The following is a 21,369-nucleotide window of genomic DNA, read 5'->3' on the forward strand; positions in this document are numbered from 1 at the left end:
TTTTCGTGTCCGTGTCATTGTCACCTCCCAGCCCCTGCAGTCCTGGGACAGCAAAAACACCTTTGTGGATTTGGCAGTTCTCCCACAGTGACTGGGAGCCAGGGTGGGCAGCCCAGAGCAGGGGACCCCAGTAAGAGAAGGGGCACCCGGGCAGAGCAGGGCCCCCACCCCGGGGGCTGGAAGGACGGGGATGGAGGGCACAGCCCCACACTGGGAGCAGCAGCTCCAGCCCCACAGTGGAGGGAGAAGGCAGGGGATGCTGGCCAGTGCAGCAAACAGCCACCAGATGTGCCCACAGCAATAAAAAGCTGCCAGATGTGCCCACAGCAATAAACAGCTGCCAGCTGTGCCCTCTGGTGCCACTTCATTGCTGCTGGAGGGGAGGGCACAGACCCCAGCCCGCAGAGACCCCGCGGTCCCGCTGGCAGCAGCCGCTCCGCGGGGCTGGGGCTACCCCCGGGGCACCAGGTTGGTCCGCAGGGGCAGCAGCGCCTCCACCCAGCGCCCGGGCGTCTGCAGCAGCTGCTTCCACACGCCCTGCTCCTCCGCCGTGGAGTCCATCCAGCCCACGGGCAGCCCGTAGCTGCTGCCTGCGGGGAGAGCACGCCGTCAGCCCCGGGGATGGGGACACCCTGGGGACGTCCTGGGGACATCCTGGGGACATCCTGGGGACACCCCGGGGACTGGGGACACCCTGGAGAGCTGGGGACACCCCGGGGACTGGAAGGCCCTGCTCTCACCGGTGCCCAGGCTGAGGCGGATGCCACCCAGCTGGCGTTTGGAGAAGGCTTCGTGGTGCCAGAGGGTGAACTCAGCACAGGCCTCGGCCAGGTCCCTGGCCTGGAAGCCGTCGTACACCATGGTGTGGTTGAAGAGGGGGTTCAGGCTCCGCTTCACCACCCGCGTCTTCTGCCGGCTGGCCTTGCTGTCGTCGGGCAGCACGTAGCTGGGGGGACACTGGGGTCAGGGGGAGCCCCAGCTGCCCCTCGGGTGTCCCCAGCGTCACCCCCACCCTTACCACTGCACGAAGGCATCCACGGTGCCGCTCTGCAGCGGGATGAGGCTCTGGGCATCCTTCACCCAGATGTGCAGCTCGCCCGTGGGTGGCATCCCCGCTCCTGTGGGCCAGAGGGGTCAGGGCCACCCTGCCATGCCATGCCATGCCATGCCATGCCATGCCATGCCATTCCATGCCAGCCCCCCTGGCTGCCCACGGGCCCCTCTCACCTTCCGAGCCGGCGGGGATGAATTTGAGCGCCAGGTTGAGGCTGCCACGGCTGGCCAGGCCGTGCGAGGGGATGGGCACCTGAGGAGCACAGGGGTTACAGGGGCACTGCACCCACGGGGGGCCGGGGAGGTGGGCAGCTCACCCGTGGCTGCAGGCTGAACCACTCGGGCCGCGTGTTGGCCCAGTCCCAGGTGCCCAGCGCCACCTCCACCTCGCCCAGGAAGAGGTTCCTGCCCAGGCTGTCATGGTGCCACACGGAGAGGTTCAGGGTCCGGCCCTGCAGGTCCCTCTTCTCCAGCTTGTACTGGTGGGGAGGGGACACAGGGTGGGATTAGCCACCCCACCCACCCAGTCTGAGCCACGGGCACCCTCCAAGCCCACCCCAAAGGAGGGTCAGGAACCTTGAGGGTCTCGTTGAAGACGGGGTCCAAGCTCCTCTTCCTCACGGCCGTCTTGCGCTTGCTGCGGTTGGACTTGTCGGGCAGCAGGTAGGTCTTGATGTACCTGGGGCCGAGAAACGAGCTGGGGGCAGTGGGGCCGAGGGGCGTCCCCTGGGCAGTGCCGCGGGGCTGGGGCACTCACGGGTCCGAGCGCTGCTTCTTGGCCTCGGCCAGCTGGCGGCAGCGCAGGACGTGCACCTGCAGCTCCTTCTCGGCAGCCTGGTAGCGCAGGGAGAACTGCACGCAGCCCCGCACGGCCACCCTGCCCAGCTCCCCCTCGCTGTACAGGCTCATCAGGCTCCCGCTCAGCTGCGGGAAACAGGCAGGGGCGATGGGGAGGTGACCCCTGCCCACCCTGCACCAGCCCCAACCCCAGCCCCAGCCCCACTCCCAGCCCCAGCCCCACTCCCAGCCCCAGCCCAAACCACACCCCCAGCCCCACTCCCAGCCCCATCCCAGTCCCATTCCCAGCCTAAACCGCACCCCCAGCCCCACTCCCAGTCCCATTCCCACTCCCATCCCCATCCCAGTCCCCTACCGTGGAGGAGCTGAGGCTGGACACGGAGGAGCTGGTGCTCAGCAGCCTCCGGGGGGTGTGGCCGTTCTGTGGGGACAGTGGGTCTGGGGGCGTCTGATCCGTCTGGGGGGTCTCTGGTCTCTGGAAATACAAAGAGGGGTCAGCACCCCCCCTTGGGCCCCCAGACCCACTGAGGACATCAGCTCCCAGCAGTGCCTGGTGCTTGGTGCAGCCCATGCTGTGCTGGCTTTGTCCAGTCCCTCCAGGTCCCCAAAACCCCACACAGACACCTCCAAAGCTCCTTACAACCCTCTCCAGCCCCCCAGTTCCATACGCCCCCCCCAGCCCCATCCCACCTGCCCAGCGCTGTGGCTGCCGTGTGCCGAGTCCGGCTCTTCCTCCTCCTCCTCATCCTCCTCTGTGCTGCTCGAGCCCAGGGAGGGACCTCCCGTGTCACCTGCAAGGACGAGGGGTGGGCAGGGGTCCAAGCAGCAGGGGGGGCAGGAGGGGGTCCCTGCAGTGCTGGGGGACTCCAGCCCCAGCCCCCCAGCACTGACCCGGTCCCGCTCACCTGGGCTGTCCTGCTCCCTCGGAGGGATGGCACCCTGCAGCACGGGCTGGGAGCCCGGGGTCCCCTCCACAGCCGGGCCGGGGGGGCTGGGCTGAGAGGGAAAGGGTCAGAGGGGACCCCGGGCACCCCCAGCTGCTCCCCCAGCCCAGCCCAGCCCTCCCCTGCGTGTTCCTGGGGACAGGAGGAGGGATGACCCGAGGGACACCCCATGGGACCTTTTGTGGGACATTTCGCATCACTCCAAGTGCAGCACAACCCTGGGATGGCACTGGGGGTGCTGCAGGGTGAACCCCACCCATCACCGGGGTCCAGGTGCTCCTTAACTCCCCAGCAGGGACCCACCTGGGGCTCAGTGGCCTCCTGCACCTCCTCGGGGGGAGAACTGCGGGAAGAGACCACCGTTAGTTTGGCCTAGATGGTGGGCAGCCAGACACCAGGACAGTGAGAAACAGTGGGGGACAGTGGGACAAGGGACAGATGGACCCTGGGATGGTGGACAGACAGATGCTGGGATGGTGAGAGGCACTGGTGGACAGATGGGCAAATACCAGCCCTGACTGCGCCGTCCCCTCCACCGGGGCTTCTGTCCCCTCCAGCCCCCTCGTGCCACCCCCAGTGGGTGCCAGTGAGATGCCACCAGCCCCGGGGCACCTGCGGGATGACGCCCTTCCTTCCTCACCTCTCATCCGTCTCCAACGCGCCATCCTCATCCTCCCTCTCCTCTGCCAGCGGCTCATCGATGGCCTCCAGGCTGGGGCCGCGCTCCAGCTCCCCCGTCCCTGGGGACACCAGGGAGCTCAGCGGGCCCAGCCCCGTCCCCCACCCCGTCCCTGGGCACCGGGGAGCTCAGCGGGCCCAGCCCCGTCCCCCACCCCGTCCCTGGGGACACCGGGGAGCTCAGCGGGCCCAGCCCCGTCCCCCACCCCGTCCCTGGGCACCGGGGAGCTCAGCGGGTCCAGCCCCGGCCCGAGCCCCGGTCCCGGTGCCCCCCACGCCCCTCGCATACCCCGGGGCCGCCTCCTGCGGCGGATGGAGGCTCGCACCAGGTCGGAGCCCAGCGGGTGCTGGTGGCGCTGGGCGCGGGCGTCGCTGAACCAGTCCCCGGTGAGGCTCCGCAGCCGCGCCGGGTCCGACACCGACTTGCGGAGTTTGCTGGTGGGCGGGAGGGGGACACTGGGACCGCCGGGCTGGCACTGCCATCGGCCCCTGTGCCACCGCCCCAGAGCCTCCCCGGTGGATGGAGCCGCCCCAGCAGGGCCTGGGGGACAGCAGGACCCCTCCCCAGGGCCTCCGGGACCCCCGGTGCTGCTGTGACAAACCCTGGGCTCAGGGGGTGACCCCATCCCCGGGGGGGCAGGGGACCCTCGGCCTGGCTGTTCTGGGAACGGGGAACTCTCTCAGACCGCAGGGAGCTGCTGCTGGGGGCTCCCCGCTGTCCCCAGGGTGACCCCGACCCCCGGCCCACCTGACGCGGCCCTCCTCCCGCCGGCGGAGCTGCCAGTCCCGCTGCAGCACGCGGGCGATGCAGCTCCGCTCCTCCTCCGTCAGGAAGCTCAGGTCCAGCGGCGGCTCGGGCTGCAGCGCCATGCGGGGCGGCGGGGACAGCGCGGGGACAGCGCGGGGACAGCGCGGGGCCACGGGCGGCTCAGCGCGCCGGGCGTGCACCAGCGATGCCAGCATCCCGAGGGGCAGCTGGGGGCCGCTGGGCGGGATCCCCCCCGCGCATCCCGCTGCGAGGACAACGGGGCGAGCTCAGCCCGCAGCCCCTGAACGGCCACAGGCACAGGGGACACCGGGCCGGGGCCCAGGGTGCCCGGGAAGGGCGCAGGCAGCCCGGGGACACCGGGCCGGGGCCCAGGGTGCCCGGGAAGGGCGCAGGCAGCCCGGGGACACCGGGCCGCTCCTCCCGCTGCCGGCTCCGTGCCAGCCCAGCCCTGCCTGCGGCCGCTGTTTGCCCAGCGTGTTTGCTCAGGGCTGGCTCTGCCCCTGCCGCTTTCCCAGGGATTCACCGGCTGCCAGGGCACACGGACAGATGGCAGAAGGGGCTCGGCTGCCCCCGCCATGGGCTGAGCCCGGGCCAGGCCGAGGCCGTGCTCAGCCCATCACATCTCCCAGAGGGTCTTGCCCCATGCCCGGCGCTGCCTCACCGCGGCCCTTCCTGTCCCCGGCGTTGGGAAAGCGCTGCCTGGAGTCACCGAGGGCAGGAAATTGCAGCAGCCGTGGGGCAGGAGCAGCCTGAACCCCCCCGGGCACCCTCCCTCCACCAGCGGCCCTGTCCCCCGCCCCAAAGGTGACCCTGACCCGGCTCCATGGGTGGCCCTGTCCCAGCCTGTCCCCGGCCTCTCCGAGGGTCCTTTCCCTGCCCCACAGGTGCCCCCGGGGTGTCAGACACCCCCAGCCCAGGACCTGAGCACAGTGGGTGCCAACCCCGCCACAGCAAACCAGGGACCCCCCCCCCCCCCAGCACACACAGGGAACCCCAACGCCCCCTGCCCCCCTCGGGCGCCCTGGGACACCCACCAGCCCCCGGCCCCCGACATCGCCCCGGGAGGGGTCCCGGGGGCACGAACCGGCTCTGCCCGGGGGCGGGGGTGATGCTGCCGCTGTGTCCCCGCCGCAGCCGCTCGTATCCTGTTCACAGCCGGCACACGGGGGGGTCCCCCCGCCCCGGAACAGAGCCGCCACCTAAAAATGTCACCGAGCTCTGAGCCAGGCCCCGTTCCCTTGGGGTGCCCCAAACCGAGCCGCGAAGGAGCAGCGGAGCCCCCAGGGGGGTGCTGGCGCCCGGCCCCCGCCCCGCACCAGTCAAACCAGTTCAGCCTCCCCAGCGGCCCCAGCCGGGGCTTGCACGTCCCCCTTTTCTCACTGCAGGCAGCCCGACAAGATGGGGGGGGGGGGTCCAGACGGTGTGAAACGCCCCCAGGCCCCCTCCCCAAAGTGCACCCACGGCCGGCCCCTCCCGGGTGGCACCCCCGGCCCCAGGCAGGTCCCAGAGCCCGGAGCCCCCCCTCGCCTCCTCCCGGCACCAGGGACCCATCCCGGGGGCTCGGGTCAGAGCCAGGTCTGTGTCACGGCGTGGGGACAAGAACAGCCACCCTCAAAGGGGAGCCCCCAGCCCACGCTCCTCACCGAGGGCGCAGAGGGAGGAGGGTGCGCAGCCAGAGGAGGGAACCCAGCCCGCCCCGAGCCCCGCTCAGCCCCCCCGGGCCCCGCTCAGCCCCCCGGGCCCCGCTCAGCCCCCCCGGGCCCCGCTCAGCCCCACGCCCCCCTCACCTGCCCAGGTGCGGGGCTCTCCGTGCCCCCGGCAGCCCTCGGTGCCCCCGGCCCGGCTGTGCCCGGGGTGACTCAAGCGCAGCCCTGCGAGCGCCTCCGCGCCCGGCGGCACCAAAGCAGGGACTGGAGCCAGCAGCACCCGCCGGACGGGACTCAACTGGGCTGAACTGGGCTGAACTGGGAGGCGTCAGCGCCCGGGAAGGGGCGGCGCAGCGGGGATGCGCCCGGGACGGGGGGACCCCAAGGCTGGGGGAGACCCCAAGGCTGTGGAAAAGGGGAGGGGGTGGGAGATGTCCCCCCCTGGTGCCACAGCGGGGCTGGGGGCAGGATGTGCCTCTGGGGTCCCGGGAGAGCGCCTGGGGGAACTGGGGGCACTGGTCTGTGCTGGGGCTGGGGGAGCAGCACACCCGCCCCCTGCAGCCCCCACCCCAAAGCGTGGGGCCCCAGCTCCCTGGGGCTTTGCAGGACCCCATCCCAGGGTGCCCCCAGCCCATGATGCCTTCCCAGCCCACGGGACGGCCCCAGCCCCCTCCCCAAACCGTGGTTCCCCCATCCCATTCACCCAGGGCATGGCTCCCCCATTCCCTGCCCCACAGATACATCCACCCCCATCCTGCCCTGAACAGCCGGGGTTCCCGAGCAGCCAGGACCACCCTGGGCACTCAGCCCCACGCAGGATGGGGCCAGCAGTGCCAGGCAGGGATAGACCCCGGGCAGGAGCACCACAGCAGGACCTGTGCCTCAGTTTCCCTCGATGCCAGAGGGAGAGCAGCTGGCTGGGGGCGGGGGACAGGCTCCCCCCCAGCTCTGATGTGAGATGGCAGCACTTGACGAGCACAGGACTGCAAGAAAAGGGGATTATTTTTAGCCTGGTGTCTCAGGAAATGAGACTTCGGCAGTGGCTTCGTGTGTCTGTCCCTGGGCCACTCCCCTCCCTCCCTGTCCCCCTGCAGGGCTCTCGCTGCTCAGCTCTGGGGGGTCCCAGAGGAGGGGATCCCCCAGTCCCAGGGGTGTCCTGGGAATGCAGCCAGGCCTCTGCAGAGGAACAGGGATGTGGGGACATCTGAGTCCCCTCAGGGCTTCCCGTGGGCTGGGGCTCAGCTCTGGGTCACCCCAGGTGGGCACCCTGGGCCCTTTGCTCTGCAGCACCCACAGTGAGGAGCCCTTATGGGATGGAGAAGGGCGTGAGGAGAAGTGGGACACGTCCTGCAGTGTGTCCCAGCCCATCCCTGCTGACCCAGGGGTGCAGAGAGTGCGCTGGGTCTCAGCCACAGCCTCGGGTGCTGGGGACGGAGGCTGCACCAACCGGTGACACCCAGGAGCACCCAGGAGCACCCTGGCACCTGAGCCAGGTGCTGGGCCAGCCCTCGGGGATGGTTTTCCTTGCAGGCAGCTTGCGGGGCACGGGGCAGGGGCAGGTTCTGTCTCACCCGGGTGCAGCCCCGAGCCAGCGCTGCCAGGAGCGAGTCCCAGCCTGCTCCCAGCCCTCCTCCCCCTCCAGGACCTGCTCCTCAGGTCTGGGAGGTTCCGGCAAGTCTGGTGCTCCTGGGGGGAAACTGAGGCAGGAGCAGGCGCTGGAGCATGGGCGGGGACCCAGCAGTGGATTTTTGGGTGGTGGGGAAGCCCTTGCAGCACAGAATCCTGGCTTTGGCACGGCCACGTGTCCCCCCAAGGCATGGGGACACCTGGCCCCTTCCTCTGCTGGGGTCTCAGCCTCCTGTGCCCTCTGCCCTTGCTGGCCCAGTGATGTGGCACTCAGAGAAACGGTGCCACACATGGGAATGGTGCCACCCACGGGCATGGTGCCACATCCCCCGGGACAGACCCCAGCTCCCACAGGGACAGACCCCGGCTCCCTGGGCTGGGGGCCCTTTGCTTGCTCCTCCTTTTCATTTTTTATTCCAAATCCCCACACCAGAGCAGGGAGCCCGAGGGGTTTCCAGCCGTGGCTCTGGCTGGGAATGGCACTCAAGGCCTGGCTGGGAGGCCGGCGCTGGCTCTGGCCCCCCTTCCCTTGGGAACAAGGAGGGATCCGCAGCCTGGGAGGCGCCGCAGCCCCCGCGGCTTCCAGAGCTCCCAGCGGCACGGGTATCGCTCCTGGGGGAGCCTTTGATGCACCCGCAAAGGGGGCGCCCCCTGGGACCCCTCCCCTCGGGCCAGCTGCCCAAAGGTGACCCCATTTCAAAGGCGGGGACATTCCCGGCTGCCCGCGGGGAGGGAGGTCGGGACCCCAGCCCCGCTCCGGCCCCGCTGCCCGGCAGGGTCGGTCACACGCGGCCGCCCCAGGCGAGGAGGGCGCGGGGGAGCAGCGGGGTCGCTCCGGGATGGATGGATGGGGGATGGATGGGGGATGGATGGGGGATGGATGGGGGATGGATGGATGGATGGATGGATGGATGGATGGATGATGGATGGATGGATGGGGGATGGATGGATGGATGGATTCCATCCATCCTGCAGCATTCCCGGCCCCCGGGGCCACGCTGGGAGCAGAGGGGAGCAGGGCTGGCACAGCAGCCTCCTGCCCAGGGCACCTGAGTGGGGCACGCTCGGCCCAGCTGCTTCCCTCCTGTGACTGAACCCCACAGCTCGTCCCACAGAGCCCCTGAGCTCCCGGCAGCAGCCGGAGATTGTTTGGGAAGCCCTGCCAGGCTCGGGAGGCTCCCTGCGGTCCCAGGGGCTTTGCATCCTCACCTCACCTCCCAGCGACAGATGTGTGAGGATAAAGCCCTGAGAGCCGCCTGCCAGCCCGCAGGAGCTGGGCTTGCTGCCTGGAGGGGCTGAGCAGGAGGATCCAGGTGGTTTTCCATGAAATGGCTGCACCATGAAATCCCCTGGCCTCGGACACAGCCTAATTTTAAGGCTGATGTACTCCCTGCCCACAGCTCCAGCCTCTGGATGTCAGATGGAACAGAAAATCAGTGGCTGCATCTGCAGTCAGCAGGCACAGCTTCCCCTGCTCCCAGCTCAGGCAGCAGACCCTGCTGGGAGAAGGGAAAATGAGTCTGGCTCTTTGCTCCTGGCAGCCCCAGGGCCAGGCCAGGCCTCCCCTCCCCTGGGAACGATGGGGGCTCTGGGCTGGGAAGGGAAAGGAGCTGGGAAAGCAGCGCCTCCAGAAAAAAGGACACAGACAAAAGGGAAGCTGTTCACAGCTGAAGGGAATCAGCCTTGGAAAAAGGCATCTCCCACCCCAGAACACTTGGCTGCCCCTGCCCCGGCATTAAATCCCAGGAACTCTTCCTGCACTGCAGGGGTGGGGAATTCTCCTGCCTCCCCAAAGCTCCTTCCCAGCAGCAGGGTTGGGAGTTTTCCCTGGAGCAGGGAAAAGGGCGAGTTCACGAAGCCAAAGGTGTGGGAGCTTCGGGATCCTTTGGGCAGGAGAGGGGCCAGGGAGATCCTGATCCCAACCCTGCTCTCGCCTGAGGGCTGGGAGCAGAGACAGCACTGGGAGATATCCACAGAAATCAGTTTATTTCCCTGCCGTCGGGATTATGAAACCACAGAAGCAGAGTTTAAATATTTACAAAGAAATCCAGCGCCCCGCAGAGATGAAGGGAACAAAGGATGAGGGATGGGGGCTCGCCCTCGCCATTCCAAACTCCGCTCTGGTAAAAAGCATCAGGAGCAAACGAGAGGGAATTTCACAGTGGGGGTTTGGAAGTCCAGGGGCCCCCTGACACCCCCAAGTCTCAGCTTTGGCAATTCTTGCAGAGCTCGTGGATAAAACATGGACGGGAGGGGCTCGAGGTTATTGCTATGGGGAAGCTCTCCCCTCTCCCAGCGCTGGGCAGCGCTCCCGGGCGGAGACCAGAGCTCGGAGCGCTCCGTGCTCTCCTCCCGGCTCTCTCCGACCAGGATTTGGGTGCCCCAGCAGCCTCCATCCATGCTCTGAGCACGGGAAGGGAAGGGAAGGGAGGGACAGCACAGAGCAGCCAGCGCTGCTCCAGCCCCAGGCTCTGGGCTCAGGCCACGATGGGGTGACAGAGGGACAACAATGAGCAGGAGGTGTAAGGGCTGGTTTAAAAGTGACCGAGGAACAGGGGAAGCACAGAAACGGAGGGTCCAACCCTCCCACATGGCTGGAGGAGCGGGGAAGTGGCACATGGGGAGGGGTCTGAGAACCAGAGGGCTGACACCGAGTGGGCTCTGCAGTCAGAGGAAGCTGCAGGCATGGCAGGACCCCAGGAAAGCTTTCCTGCTGGCCACAAGCACTCCTTGAAATGCATTCCTTGGAACCCATCAGGTACTGGGGCAAAGGTGTGAGTGGAAAAGCCCCTCTCCCCCTCTGCAGTCAGCAGGGACCCGCTCAGCTGCACATGGCCCTTCAGCCAGGCTGGGGCTAAAACCCCCCTGGCTCAGAGCCCTCCAAACCCAGCCCCTGCAGAGCAGACCCAGCTGCAGAAGGGGTCCCAGGTCACACCCAAACTCCCTCCCTGCCTGGCACTCAGGGACAACCCCCCCATGGCCCATCCTACCTGAGCTGTGCTCCCCACACCAATCCCTGCACAGCCCCAGGCCCAGGTGTGCTCCCCACACCAATCCCTGCACAGCCCCAGCTGTGCTCCCCACACCAATCCCTGCACAGCCCCCGTGCCCAGGTGTGCTCCCCACACCAATCCCTGCACAGCAGCCCCCGTGCCCAGCTGTGCTCCCCACCCCAATCCCTGCACAGCCCCAGGCCCAGCTGTGCTCCCCACCCCAATCCCTGCACAGCCCCATGCCCAGCTGTGCTCCCCACACCAATCCCTGCACAGCCCCCGTGCCCAGGTGTGCTCCCCACACCAATCCCTGCACAGCAGCCCCCGTGCCCAGCTGTGCTCCCCACCCCAATCCCTGCACAGCCCCAGGCCCAGCTGTGCTCCCCACCCCAATCCCTGCACAGCCCCAGGCCCAGCTGTGCTCCCCACACCAATCCCTGCACAGCAGCCCCTGTGCCCAGCTGTGCTCCCCACACCAATCCCTGCACAGCCCCAGCCCCAGCTGTGCTCCCCACACCAATCCCTGCACAGCCCCAGCCCCAGGTGTGCTCCCCACACCAATCCCTGCACAGCAGCCCCCAGGCCCAGCTGTGCTCCCCAAAGCTCCCTAAGCCATTCCTCAGTCACCAGCCAGGAGAAGCCTCTGCCCCAGTTTCTGCTGCAAAGCCCAGCCAGACAGGCAGCTCCCAGTGCCTCCACCCCCTCTCCAGCCCCAGGCTCAGGGGCTGCTCCCACAGAGCTGCTCCAGCCCCAGGCTCAGCTCCCTGCCCCAGCTGCTGCCTGCCCTGCTGGGAGCTCGGGGATAAAAGGGAAACGAGTGGCTTGTGAGGACTGCAGCGCCAGATTTAGCAACAGAGAGCCCAAGGAGAAGCAGGGGAGTGGTATTTTCTCTGGCACAAGCTGAAAGGGACCAAGGGCTGCCTCCCCAAGCTGCAGCAGGCTCCTGAGGGGTGCACCCTGCCATGAGCTGTTCCCCAGCCAGCCCTTCAGCCTTCCTGCCCTTCCAGGCTCACCAGCAGGACCAGGGGAGCCGGCCCTGCCACGAGCAGTGTCCCACCTCACCTCCTGCCACAGCTGGGGCCATCCCTGAGTGCTGGGGCACCCCAGCCTGCCACAAGAACCCACACCTCCCCTCTGGAATGTGTGCTACTGGAGAGGTGTGCCACAGGGAGAACAGCAACTCCTAACTGCAGACCCAGGGAACTGAGGAAGCATCTGGTGAGGAGGAGGAGGAAAGCAGGTGCTCAGAGAGACCCTCCCAAGGTGGATCTGCTCGTGCCACTGCAGGAGGCAGAGCTGCCTTGAGGCTTTTCTTGGCACTGAAAGCAAAGGTGCCCACCCCTCCCCTCCCCTGAGCCCATTCCCACCTCCCCAGCTGCAGAAAGGGAGAGGGCAGAAGCTTCCAGACCCCTGACACCGGGAGACACCATCGACAGAACAGAGACAGGAGGAAAAGAAGCCAGCTCCAGGAGAGGAAGATGAGCTGTCACGATGGAGTGGGGCTGCCACCTTCCCTGGAAAAGGCTCCCAGAGCCCCAGGCCTCCATCCTGCTGGATCAGTCACAGTTTCTTCCTTTGTGTGCTCAGGAATGGGGGGGCCAGGGCTGCCATCACCGCAGGTGCAGGGTGAGAACCACGGTCACAATCACCCCCAGGAACAGGACAAAGGGCAGCCAGGTCTTCACAAACCCCCCTATGCTGCAGGAGGAAAAGGGGACAAGGTTTCAATGTGAGAAACCAGCAGAGACAAAAGGATGGGAGAACAACTGGAGAAATCAGAGGGAGACAGATGCCTGACTGTTACCTGCTGCTGGCACTGCCACACACCCCATCCTGGAAATTTGGTGTTAAAAGCTGACACTCAGTCAGGACCACAACCAACAGGGCTGGAGTCTCCTTCCAGCTTAAATTAAGGCAAATACAAGCCCATTTCATCCCTGCACAGACAGGAATGGTGACAGGAGGCCACAAAAAACGAAACCCCATTACCACAGGGCTTGTCATTCCGACTGCTGGTGGATTTAACCAAGACAGCTGGAGCTATCCTTGCCCAAAAGCAGGTGAAGCAGCTCCTCCAGGACAGGGAAGACTGCACAGAAGTGGAGCTTCATGAGCCCTTCCTTTAGGAAAGCTCGGGGTTTCCCTCTGCAGTGCAGCGGGAAGCTCCACAGCAGCTGGAAATCAGACTGGTTTTTATGTAAACAAGACTCAAGAGTGGGGAGGGAAACCAGTAATCCTTGGAGAGAAGCCATCCTGTGACCTTATGTTCTGACCTACCCCAGCCAGAAGACAACACAGAGTGAGATTTGCTTTAGCCAGCATTTCCCAAATTCCAGGCACTCCAAAGCAGCAGCCAGAAACAGGATTTTGGGAGCAGCACCTAGTGCAACCCAGGAAGCACTCCTGCTTGTCCTGCTGAGCACAGGCAGTGACAGCACCACCCACCAGCAACACACCCACGGCTTGGGGGGATGCTTCTCCCTTCTCCATGGGCCAGGTGATGCTTCAGAGGGCTCAGGAGAAGGAAAGGGCCCCTTCTGCTGCCGAATCCAGGCTGTCCCTCAGCTCACCTGACGTATTTCCCGTAGAGGAGTGTGAAGAAGCACAGTTTCACCATGTTCCAGGAGGTGCTGTTATCATATCTCATCAAGTTTAAGGCCAGAGCCACGTGGGAATGGCAGTTGTCACAGCAAAGGTTGTGCTGGAACACAAAAAGGGATTAGAAAAGGGACAGCCCTGAGGTTTGCCAGCCCTGGTGACAAGCCCCAGGTCTCACCCCCACAGTGGGGAGAGGAGGGATCCCTCCCAGCCCTGCAGAGACAGGGAATGGTTTGGGCTGGCTGGACTTGGAAGCTCCTTGCTCCAACCTGGCCTTGACCACTCCCAGGGTGTCCAGAGTGTCTCTGGGATGCCTGGAGCCCCTGGGGGACCCTCCCTGCCTCCCTCCCCCCAGGCAGGGCAGGACAGGAGCTGTACCATGCGGTGCTTGTACTCCTCGGAGGCGTCATGCACAGCCGTGTCCCAGGCGTTGGGACCAGTGGCATAAACCTTGCTGGGATCCAGCTTCCAGTACCTAGGAGGGTGAGAACAGCTTCCTTGGCATGGTTCCACTGCTGCACCTGCCCCAGTGCTGCTCCTTGGTGGAATCACAGCCTCCAAGGAGCCACGAGGCTCAGAGACCAACTCCTGGCCTGCACACCCAGTGCCTCTGAAATGCACGGAGCCCAGCTCTTGTTGCCATCTTATTGCAGGGGTTCCATGCTGTTGTCTCCTTGTTGCAAAGGTTTCACACCTCTTTGGTGTTTCTCCTGGGCAGCTCCTCAGAGCACTGACTCCTTCTTCTTCACAAAGCAGCCACTGACCCCAGCTCCCTTCTCACCACCACCCCACTCTTTTACAGCATCTTCTTCTCATTGGGTACAGCTGTGGCCTGGTAAAGTCAGGCCTGCTCCTAATCTTTGATAATTGGCCCAGCTGCAACTCCTTAGGGGTAAGATTACTTTCTACACTATCTTTATTTTCTTATATTCTATCCCATACAAGCGCTGAGACAAGCAGAGGCAGCAGAAAGGCTGCTCAGCACCCCAGACAGAAATCACAGGGCTCAGGGGACAGCCCTGAGCTGCTCCCACGTCCCAAAGGAACCCCCCCAGCCATTGTGAACACAAAGCTGACCTGGGAGACACAAAACCAGCACTGACAGGATGGGAGAGACCTCAGCTCACCAGCACAGCCAGGCAGTGTTTACTCAGAGCACTGGTTAACATCATCCTAGAACGGTTTAGCCTTTTCTTTTCCTTTTCTCTAACAAAGGCTCCACACAGCTCTGGTTATTAACACCACCACGTTGCTGTCATGCTGCTAAAAAGATTTAATTTAATGTGGTTTCCTGAAAAGCAGAGACACAGCTGCCAGCAAGGTGAAGGAGGGCAGCTGAGCACCAGGAAAAGCAGTGTCACAGCTCGTCTGTCCCCAGGAGCTGCAGGGCAGCTGCTCAGTTTCATACACACACGCAGCACTTACTTCACAGGTTTCCCAAATGCCATGTTGTCTTCCTACAAAAACAAAAGGAGAGCTGTGTCAGGAGGCTGAAGGCAATGTTCAGGGCATGGCTGGTGCTGGAGGTCCCACAGGCTGAGTGATCCAACTGCCCTACACCAATCCTGGGGGTGCCTGGGTCAGGATTCCCCTTGTCCCCATACTCCTGCTCTGGGCACATTTACACTCCACACTCAGTGACACCACTTACCTACAAGTGCCTTGTTCCCCTCCCTTTTTCTCTTTAAGTGTTAATATTTTGTTAACCCTTGGTTGCAATTGTCTCAATCTATTGGGAGCATTAATTATCCCAAGTTAAAACCCTCTTTTCTTTCAGAATCCCCTGGACCCTCAGCAGCTCAAGAGGCCTGGCACACACCTGATGCTGAGCAGCACGACAGAAACAGCCACGCTGAGGCAGCTGAAGGCACTTCTGCTCCTCAGAATTAAGAGAATTTAACTCCTGAACATGAGATTTTTTTTCCCCTTCTCCTCACCAATTATTATCAGGCCCCCCAGTGGAGCAGCAGGAAGGAGCCCAGACCCTGAGAGGGCCCTGGAGGTGTGATTTGAGCAGGGGAGGGCAGGGGTACTCACGGACACAAAGTAGGGCCCCGCGAAGTCGCGGATGACGCCGGCCGAGGTGCAGATGCCCATGTGGCCAATGATGGGGAACAGCCACCTGCGAGGGACAGGGACACGTCAGGGGACACCTGGCCCTGCTCCCGCCACGGCAGCGGGGCCAGGCAAGGGCTGGCAGGGACCCGAGCACAGGGAGAACATCAAGGGAGCAGCCCCAGCCCCATGGCAGGAGGCTGGGAGGGAGCACCCCACCCCAAAGCAGCACCCCACCCCAAAGCAGCACCCCGTGCACACCAGGGCAGGGCAGGGCAAGGCACGCAGGGCAGGGCGAGCCCCAGAGCCACACAAACCCCTCTGTGCAGCCAAGCACAAAGATCAGATCCTGCAGGGACTGCCTGGGCACAAAACCGGACTTTCCACTCCAGCAACCAAAAACCAGGTCGCCCTGCCCACCTTGCCATCATCACGCTGCAGCTTTCCACAGCAACCCAGATCCAAGCTCTCCAGACAGAGAACAGAGTTCCTGGCTCTGGCAAGGGCGTTCCCTCCTCTAAAAGATCCCAGTGTTCCACTGACCTTCTCCCTGATGGGTGCTTACAGCCCCAGGGAGCAGCAGACCTTTATCCCAACCCCCTTCCATCACCAGATCTGTATCCCAAACCCTTTCCCTCATCACACCTACACGCCAGCCTCCTCCATCACTATCCCATAGGAGTGAATACTCCAGGTCCTGTTCCAGCCCTCTCCCACCTGCTCCAGCACCCTCAGATTTGCTGATCTCCCTGATTTCCCTCTCCTCTCTCCCTGAGGGCCTCGGTGGCTCTGGCAGGTCCCTTCAGCTGGGGTTAGGAATGTTAAAAAAGCTCTGGAAAATCCTCCAGGAAAAGGCCGAAGTGAAAGTTTTAAGCAATCAAAAAAGAAAAGATAAAAAGGATCAAAGAGACGGCAGGAGGGGACGTGCAGCCTCTCCCCGGGCCGTTCCCGATCCCGGCACACCCCACCCCACATCTTGTACCCGACTGAGAGCCCGGCTCGGCAAACATCACCTGACGGGAACCCGGGGAAGAGCAGGTGGAAAAACAAGCCTCGCTGTGCCCAGACAACCCCCACAGCCACAGCTTTGCGCGTTCTCACGAGCGGAGCAGAGCTCCGAGCTCTCCCTGGAGCCTGCCCACGCTTGGCCGGGAAGGCACCGCGGGTCCCGGTGATGCAAAGGAACGCACCGAGACTCCCCGGGGGCACGGGCTGCTCCCAGATCCCTGCGCTCCAAAAGCGCTTCCCACGTTCCCGACTCGCTCCGCTCCCGCAGGGACTGGCCCGTTCCGCACCGGGCCTTCCCCCGCTCCCACGGCCGCGGAACGAGCCCGTCCCGGGCCGGGGGCCCGCGGCAGCCGAGCGCTCCGGGACGGCAGGCGGGAACCGGGAGCGGCAACGGGGACCGGGAGGGGCGAGGGGGAAACCCGGGAGAAGGGCTCGGGAGGGGCTCAAGGGCCCGGGGGAAGCGCGGGGCTCCCGGGACAGGCGAGGGGAGGCCCCGGGGGAGGCGCGGGGGTCCCGTCCGGGCCCGGCCCCCGCCGCGCCGCCCGCCCCGGTGCGGTCCCGGCGCCTCGCTCACGTCAGGACGGGGATCGGGGTCCACACCACGCAGTGCGGGAAGCGGCCGCGCTCCGCGTCCGGCGCGGCGCCGCCGCCGCCATTGAACTGCTTCATCCCGGGCTCCGCCGCCGCCATGCCCGGGGCGCGCCCGCAGCGCGTCACTTCCGGCGGGCCCGCGCGCTTCCGGGCACCGGGAAACCGGGAGCGGGCCCGGGCCGGGAACGGAACGGGAATGGGAACAGGACAGGATCGGGAACTGGAGCAGGACAGGGAATGGGACAGGACAGGGAATGGGCCGGGGCCGCAGCCGCAGGACCAGAGCCCAGGTCCGGGCCTGGGCCCCCATCCCGGACCCGCCGGGCTGGCCCCAGGGCCGGGAGCTGGGGGAGCCCCCTAAAGCCCCGAGGGGAACTCAGGGGCAGAAATCATCAGAAATTATCCGAAGTAATCAGAAATTATCCGAAATCATCAGAAATCATCAGAAATAATCCGAAATCATCATCCCACGGAGCCTCCGGGACGGGGGAGGAACTGTCAGAGCAGCACCAGCAGAGGGAAAGCCCCGGGTTAGGAAAATAACAATCGCTTTATTAAGAAGTTAAACTCGAACTGCAGGAGGAAGATGGAGAAATGTGTTTATTCCAGATCCCCACCTACCCCAACCCTGGGAGCACAGTGAGACCCGCGGGGCTGGGGGAGCACAGCGGGGTCAGGGCTGCCCCAGCCCAGCCCAGTTTGGGGCTGTCCTGCCCCAGGCTCAGCAGAGCTGCCACTGGCCTGCCAGGGCTTGGCAATAAAAACAAACACTCCTTATAAATAAATAAATAAATAATAAATATAAATAAAACCGATAATCCCTTTCTGCATGTGGCACAGAGGCAGCGCAGAGCCGAGGGGGTTTGGGGACTGACAGACCCCGTTCCCCACACTCATGACAAACTTACAGCTCCCCCTTTTTACCAACATTCCTTCACCAAAGGCTTCTCCCTGCTTTGTGCCCTCCTCCCCTCCCTGCCTGGTCCCTCCTGTTGGGCTGGGCCTGGCCGTGGGTGTTCTGTGTTCCAGGGCAGAGCAGCAGTGGCACAAAGAGCTTTGGACCCCGAGGGCTCCAGGGGTGAGCTCTGCCCACCTGAGGGGCCACCCCGAGGGGTCCTCCCCTCTGGAGGGGCCACTGGGCAGCAGAAAACGTCACTCCAGTTCCCTCTCAGGGTGTCCTCCCTGCCCTCAGACCACAGCAGCTCCCCTTGAGCTGTCTGGTGGAAAGGAATCCACAAAACAGTCTGTCTCCAAAAAAAGAGAGAAAGCTGAGCAAATAAAACGCTGGACAGCCAAGCCATGGCTGGCACTTTGGTTTCTGTTTTCCTCTTCCAGGACAAAGAGCAATGGGTACAAGCTGAAAGGGGGGAAATCAGCTTGGACAGGAGGAAGGAATCCTCCCTGTGAGGGCGGGCAGTGCCCAGGGCCAGGCTGGGAGCAGCCAAGGGAAGGTGTCCCTGCCTGGGCAGGGGTGCAGTGAGATGCCCTTTAAGGTCCCTTCCACCCCTGAACATTCTCTGATTCCATCTTGGCACTCGGGATGGCAGATGCACACAAAGGTTGTGTTTCACTGAACGCTTTTTGTTCGGCAAAGGAAAAAAGCCCTGGCATTGATTTGCTGCAGGCCAACATAAATATCAGAGATTGTGAAAAAGCCACAAACGAGGGCCAATGTTCACATCAGCTAATGTGGTCCTGCCACGTCGCTCGGATTAGGCAATGGATTTGCTCTTCCTGCTCATGGCTGGGAGGCTGCTAAGCAGGATATCACCAGGGAGCAGCTCCTTGGCAGAGCCACACGGCGGGGACAGCGCTGGCAGGAGTGTCCCTGCAGGGGCAGCTGTGACAGGAGCGCCACCGCAGTGCCACCTCTGACAGGAGTGTCCCTGCAGTGCCACCTCCCTCCTGGGGCAGCTGTGACTCCTCTCTCCCTCCCGAACCGAGTGCAGGAAGGCAAACCCCGCTGCTGGAGCTCGGGAAGAACACAGCTTTCCCCAGGCTGGATTAAAAAAATAATAATTAAAGCCCGAATCAATAGAGCACGGGTTGGCTGCGCAGCTCTTTGTGTCTGTCAGGGAAGCACAAGGGCTCTCCAGCCCCGGCAGAGCTCGGCTGAGCTGGAGCTGACAGCAGGGTCTTCCTAGTGACAACTGGGAAGCTGCTGCTGTTGTGCTGCTATTGATCTAAGCAGAATACAAAACACCTGAAGTCAGCAGGGAAAAATAGCTGCAGTTGGAAAAGGAGCTGTGGGGGGGAGCACAGGGAGGGGAGAGCAGGTAAGAAGTTCTCCATGCATAAAATTAAAGGCCAGGGTTTTATTGCAGCTCTCCTGCCTGACTACAGCCCTGGATCGATGTGCAGAGCAGGAATGGTGCCATCATTGTTTGTGCAAGCTCTCATTTGAGGAGGAACAAAAGGCTTTGCCAGGGGATGGCTCCTGTGCCTGCCCTCAGCCAGACACCCTCAGGACGGCGGGGCCAGCGGGTCCGGAGCCTTCCTGAGGGGAGCCATGGGGAGATGCACAAACTGTGGCTCTGTCCCAGTCCATTCTGGGGGCTCGGGGCACTCTGGGTTTGTCCCTGGTCTGTCCCAGCCCAGCCTGGAGCCCAGCCCAGCCGGGACCCGGGGCTGTCCCGTTCCAGGCTGGCTCGGGGCAGAGCCGGAGCAGCGGGCGCCCAGCCAGGCCCTGCCCTGGGCACCCTCCCTGCAGTGAGAGCCCCAGCGCTGGAGAGGCAGAGCCAGAGCCCTCAGGAGGGATCCCCTCCCCCGGCTGACACTGCAAATGTCACCGAGGCTGCCGATGACACCAGGCCTGCGTCCTCCCCGGCCGCAGGGAGCCTGCGCTGGGCTGCGATGGATGGATTGGTACCCTCTCTGGCTGTGCCATTCCCCTGCTCTGCTCATGCTGTTACCCTGCTCTGGCTGTGCCATCCCCTGCTCTGGCTGTGCCATCCCCTGCTCTGGCTGTGCCATCCCCTGCTCTGCTCATGCCGTTCCCCTGCTCTGCTCATGCCGTTCCCCTGCTCTGGCTGTGCCATTCCCTGCTCTGGCTGTGCCATTCCCTGCTCTGGCTGTGCCATTCCCCTGCTCTGGCTGTGCCATCCCCTGCTCTGGCTGTGCCATTCCCCTCTCTGGCTGTGCCATTCCCTGCTCTGGCTGTGCCGTTCCCCTGCTCTGGTTTTGCCGTTCCCCTGCTCTGGCTGTGCCATCCCCTGCTCTGGCTGTGCCATTCCCCTCTCTGGCTGTGCCATTCCCTGCTCTGGCTGTGCCGTTCCCCTCTCTGGCTGTGTCGTTCCCCTCTCTGGCTGTGTCGTTCCCCTCTCTGGCTGTGCCATTCCCCTCTCTGGCTGTGCCATTCCCCTGCTCTGGCTGTGCCATTCCCTGCTCTGGCTGTGCCATTCCCTGCTCTGGCTGTGCCATTCCCTGCTCTGGCTGTGCCATCCCCTGCTCTGGCTGTGCCGTTCCCCTGCTCTGGCTGTGCCATTCCCTGCTCTGGCTGTGCCATCCCCTGCTCTGCTCTGTGCAGCCCCAGAGCCTCTCCTGGCTCAGTGTGAGCCCAAAGGTCCCTTGGGCTCTGCTGGTGCCTCTCACAGCCCCAGGGGACACGCCAGCCTCAGCCACCCTCCCCAAAGTGGCCCTGAGCCACCCCGGCCCTCAGCTCCAGCCTTCAAGGCTTTTCTCTCTCCCTGCCACTGGAAGCTGCATTTCCTCCTCCCTTTCTCTCCCTCTCCAATGCACAGGGCAGCTTCCCTGGCTCGAGGAACAGCCCCAGTTTCCCAGGAGCACACTGGAAGCACTCCCAGAGCCCAGAGCTGGTTGTGGTGACTGCTCGGCCATGAAATCCAGGACAAAACCCAGCTCCCCTCCAGGCAGCCCTAAACCCCATCAGTCTCCAGTCCTGCAAGGCAAGGCCTGGACAGCCAGGAGGGCTGAGCTCCTCCAGCACCCACAGCAGGCACATTCCCATCCCTGCTCCCATTTTGCTCACACACAGGACCCATCTTGAGCCCTCTGCAGTTTTGTCGCTGGCACTGCCAATGGTTCCATCACAGAAAAGTGAATTTGTCAGGCTGAAAATATGTTCCTCCCCCCACATCCAGAGCATATCCCTCCTCTGCCTCCTCAACCCAATCCTCTCATCCAAATGACAAATAAAACTAATTTTCTGGGTCCTTCTACCCATTTCCACCCACAATTCAAACACTGAGCTTCCAACCACTCACTCCAAGAGCTGACCCAATTAGCTGATTGCCAATTCCAGCTATGGATGCTCATTGCTTTGTTACAGCAGAGCTGCCTTTGGAAGCAATAATTTATATCAGACAGGATTTGAAATGAAGAGGCCTCAAAAGACCTTCGGCTGAAAGGTGTCCAACAGGAATTTTTAAGAGAAGAGTTCAAATGGATTCTGAGCATAACAGCCTGGTTTTCTAGCTCTCCCTTAAGGCCTGCAGATTGGAGAGCAAGGAAATACTTGGGAGGCTTTGCAGCAGGAATCCAGAGGAAGAAGTGAGTTTATGAAATCCTTTAGCAAAGGAACATCTCTGGGTGCAGAGGCTGGTGATGGGTGCACCATGTAAGGCAGGGAATGTCACAGAGCACCTCGGGAA

At 63.8% G+C, this 21,369-nt stretch overlaps 2 protein-coding genes across 2 annotated transcripts; both read right to left on the reverse strand.

Annotated features, from left to right (window-relative positions):
• Window position 1: 1 nt before the first annotated feature.
• On the reverse strand, window positions 2-5,437 carry SYTL1 (synaptotagmin like 1). The gene is made up of 15 exons (XM_077189521.1): window positions 5,327-5,437; window positions 4,222-4,486; window positions 3,763-3,908; window positions 3,436-3,535; window positions 3,099-3,138; window positions 2,757-2,847; window positions 2,542-2,642; window positions 2,207-2,326; window positions 1,811-1,977; window positions 1,630-1,732; window positions 1,371-1,532; window positions 1,228-1,306; window positions 1,019-1,118; window positions 741-946; window positions 2-590 (listed from the first exon to the last, which is right to left on the reverse strand). Exons 2-15 carry the CDS (start codon window positions 4,434-4,436, stop codon window positions 451-453), a joined length of 1,770 nt encoding a protein of 589 aa, XP_077045636.1. The 5' UTR covers window positions 4,437-4,486; window positions 5,327-5,437; the 3' UTR covers window positions 2-450.
• Window positions 5,438-11,181: 5,744 nt separating this feature from the next.
• TMEM222 (transmembrane protein 222) lies at window positions 11,182-16,885 on the reverse strand. Its single transcript, XM_054648300.2, has 6 exons — window positions 16,743-16,885; window positions 15,143-15,227; window positions 14,531-14,562; window positions 13,484-13,580; window positions 13,078-13,208; window positions 11,182-12,205 (listed from the first exon to the last, which is right to left on the reverse strand). The coding sequence occupies exons 1-6, from the start codon at window positions 16,856-16,858 to the stop codon at window positions 12,118-12,120; spliced, it is 549 nt and encodes a 182-aa protein (XP_054504275.1). The 5' UTR covers window positions 16,859-16,885; the 3' UTR covers window positions 11,182-12,117.
• Between the last annotated feature and the right edge of the window lie 4,484 nt (window positions 16,886-21,369).

Source organism: Agelaius phoeniceus, chromosome 22 (genome assembly GCF_051311805.1).
Source record: "Agelaius phoeniceus isolate bAgePho1 chromosome 22, bAgePho1.hap1, whole genome shotgun sequence".
Lineage (NCBI taxonomy): Eukaryota > Metazoa > Chordata > Aves > Passeriformes > Icteridae > Agelaius > Agelaius phoeniceus.

What these genes read in the sequence shown, in the direction of transcription:
- SYTL1 (XM_077189521.1), bottom strand. Translation starts at nt 4,436, where the DNA reads ATGCTGGCATCGCTGGTGCACGCCCGGCGCGCTGAGCCGCCCGTGGCC. An exon ending in CCGCAGGAGGCGGCCCCGGG is followed by an intron (nt 3,536 to 3,762) that starts GTATGCGAGGGG and finishes TGGTGTCCCCAG; the next exon opens with GGACGGGGGAGCTGGAGCGC. An exon ending in GTGGATGCCTTCGTGCAGTG is followed by an intron (nt 947 to 1,018) that starts GTAAGGGTGGGG and finishes GTGTCCCCCCAG; the next exon opens with CTACGTGCTGCCCGACGACA.
- TMEM222 (XM_054648300.2), bottom strand. Translation starts at nt 16,858, where the DNA reads ATGGCGGCGGCGGAGCCCGGGATGAAGCAGTTCAATGGCGGCGGCGGC. An exon ending in ACCCCGATCCCCGTCCTGAC is followed by an intron (nt 15,228 to 16,742) that starts GTGAGCGAGGCG and finishes TGTCCCTCGCAG; the next exon opens with GTGGCTGTTCCCCATCATTG. An exon ending in AGGAGTACAAGCACCGCATG is followed by an intron (nt 13,209 to 13,483) that starts GTACAGCTCCTG and finishes TTTGTGTTCCAG; the next exon opens with CACAACCTTTGCTGTGACAA.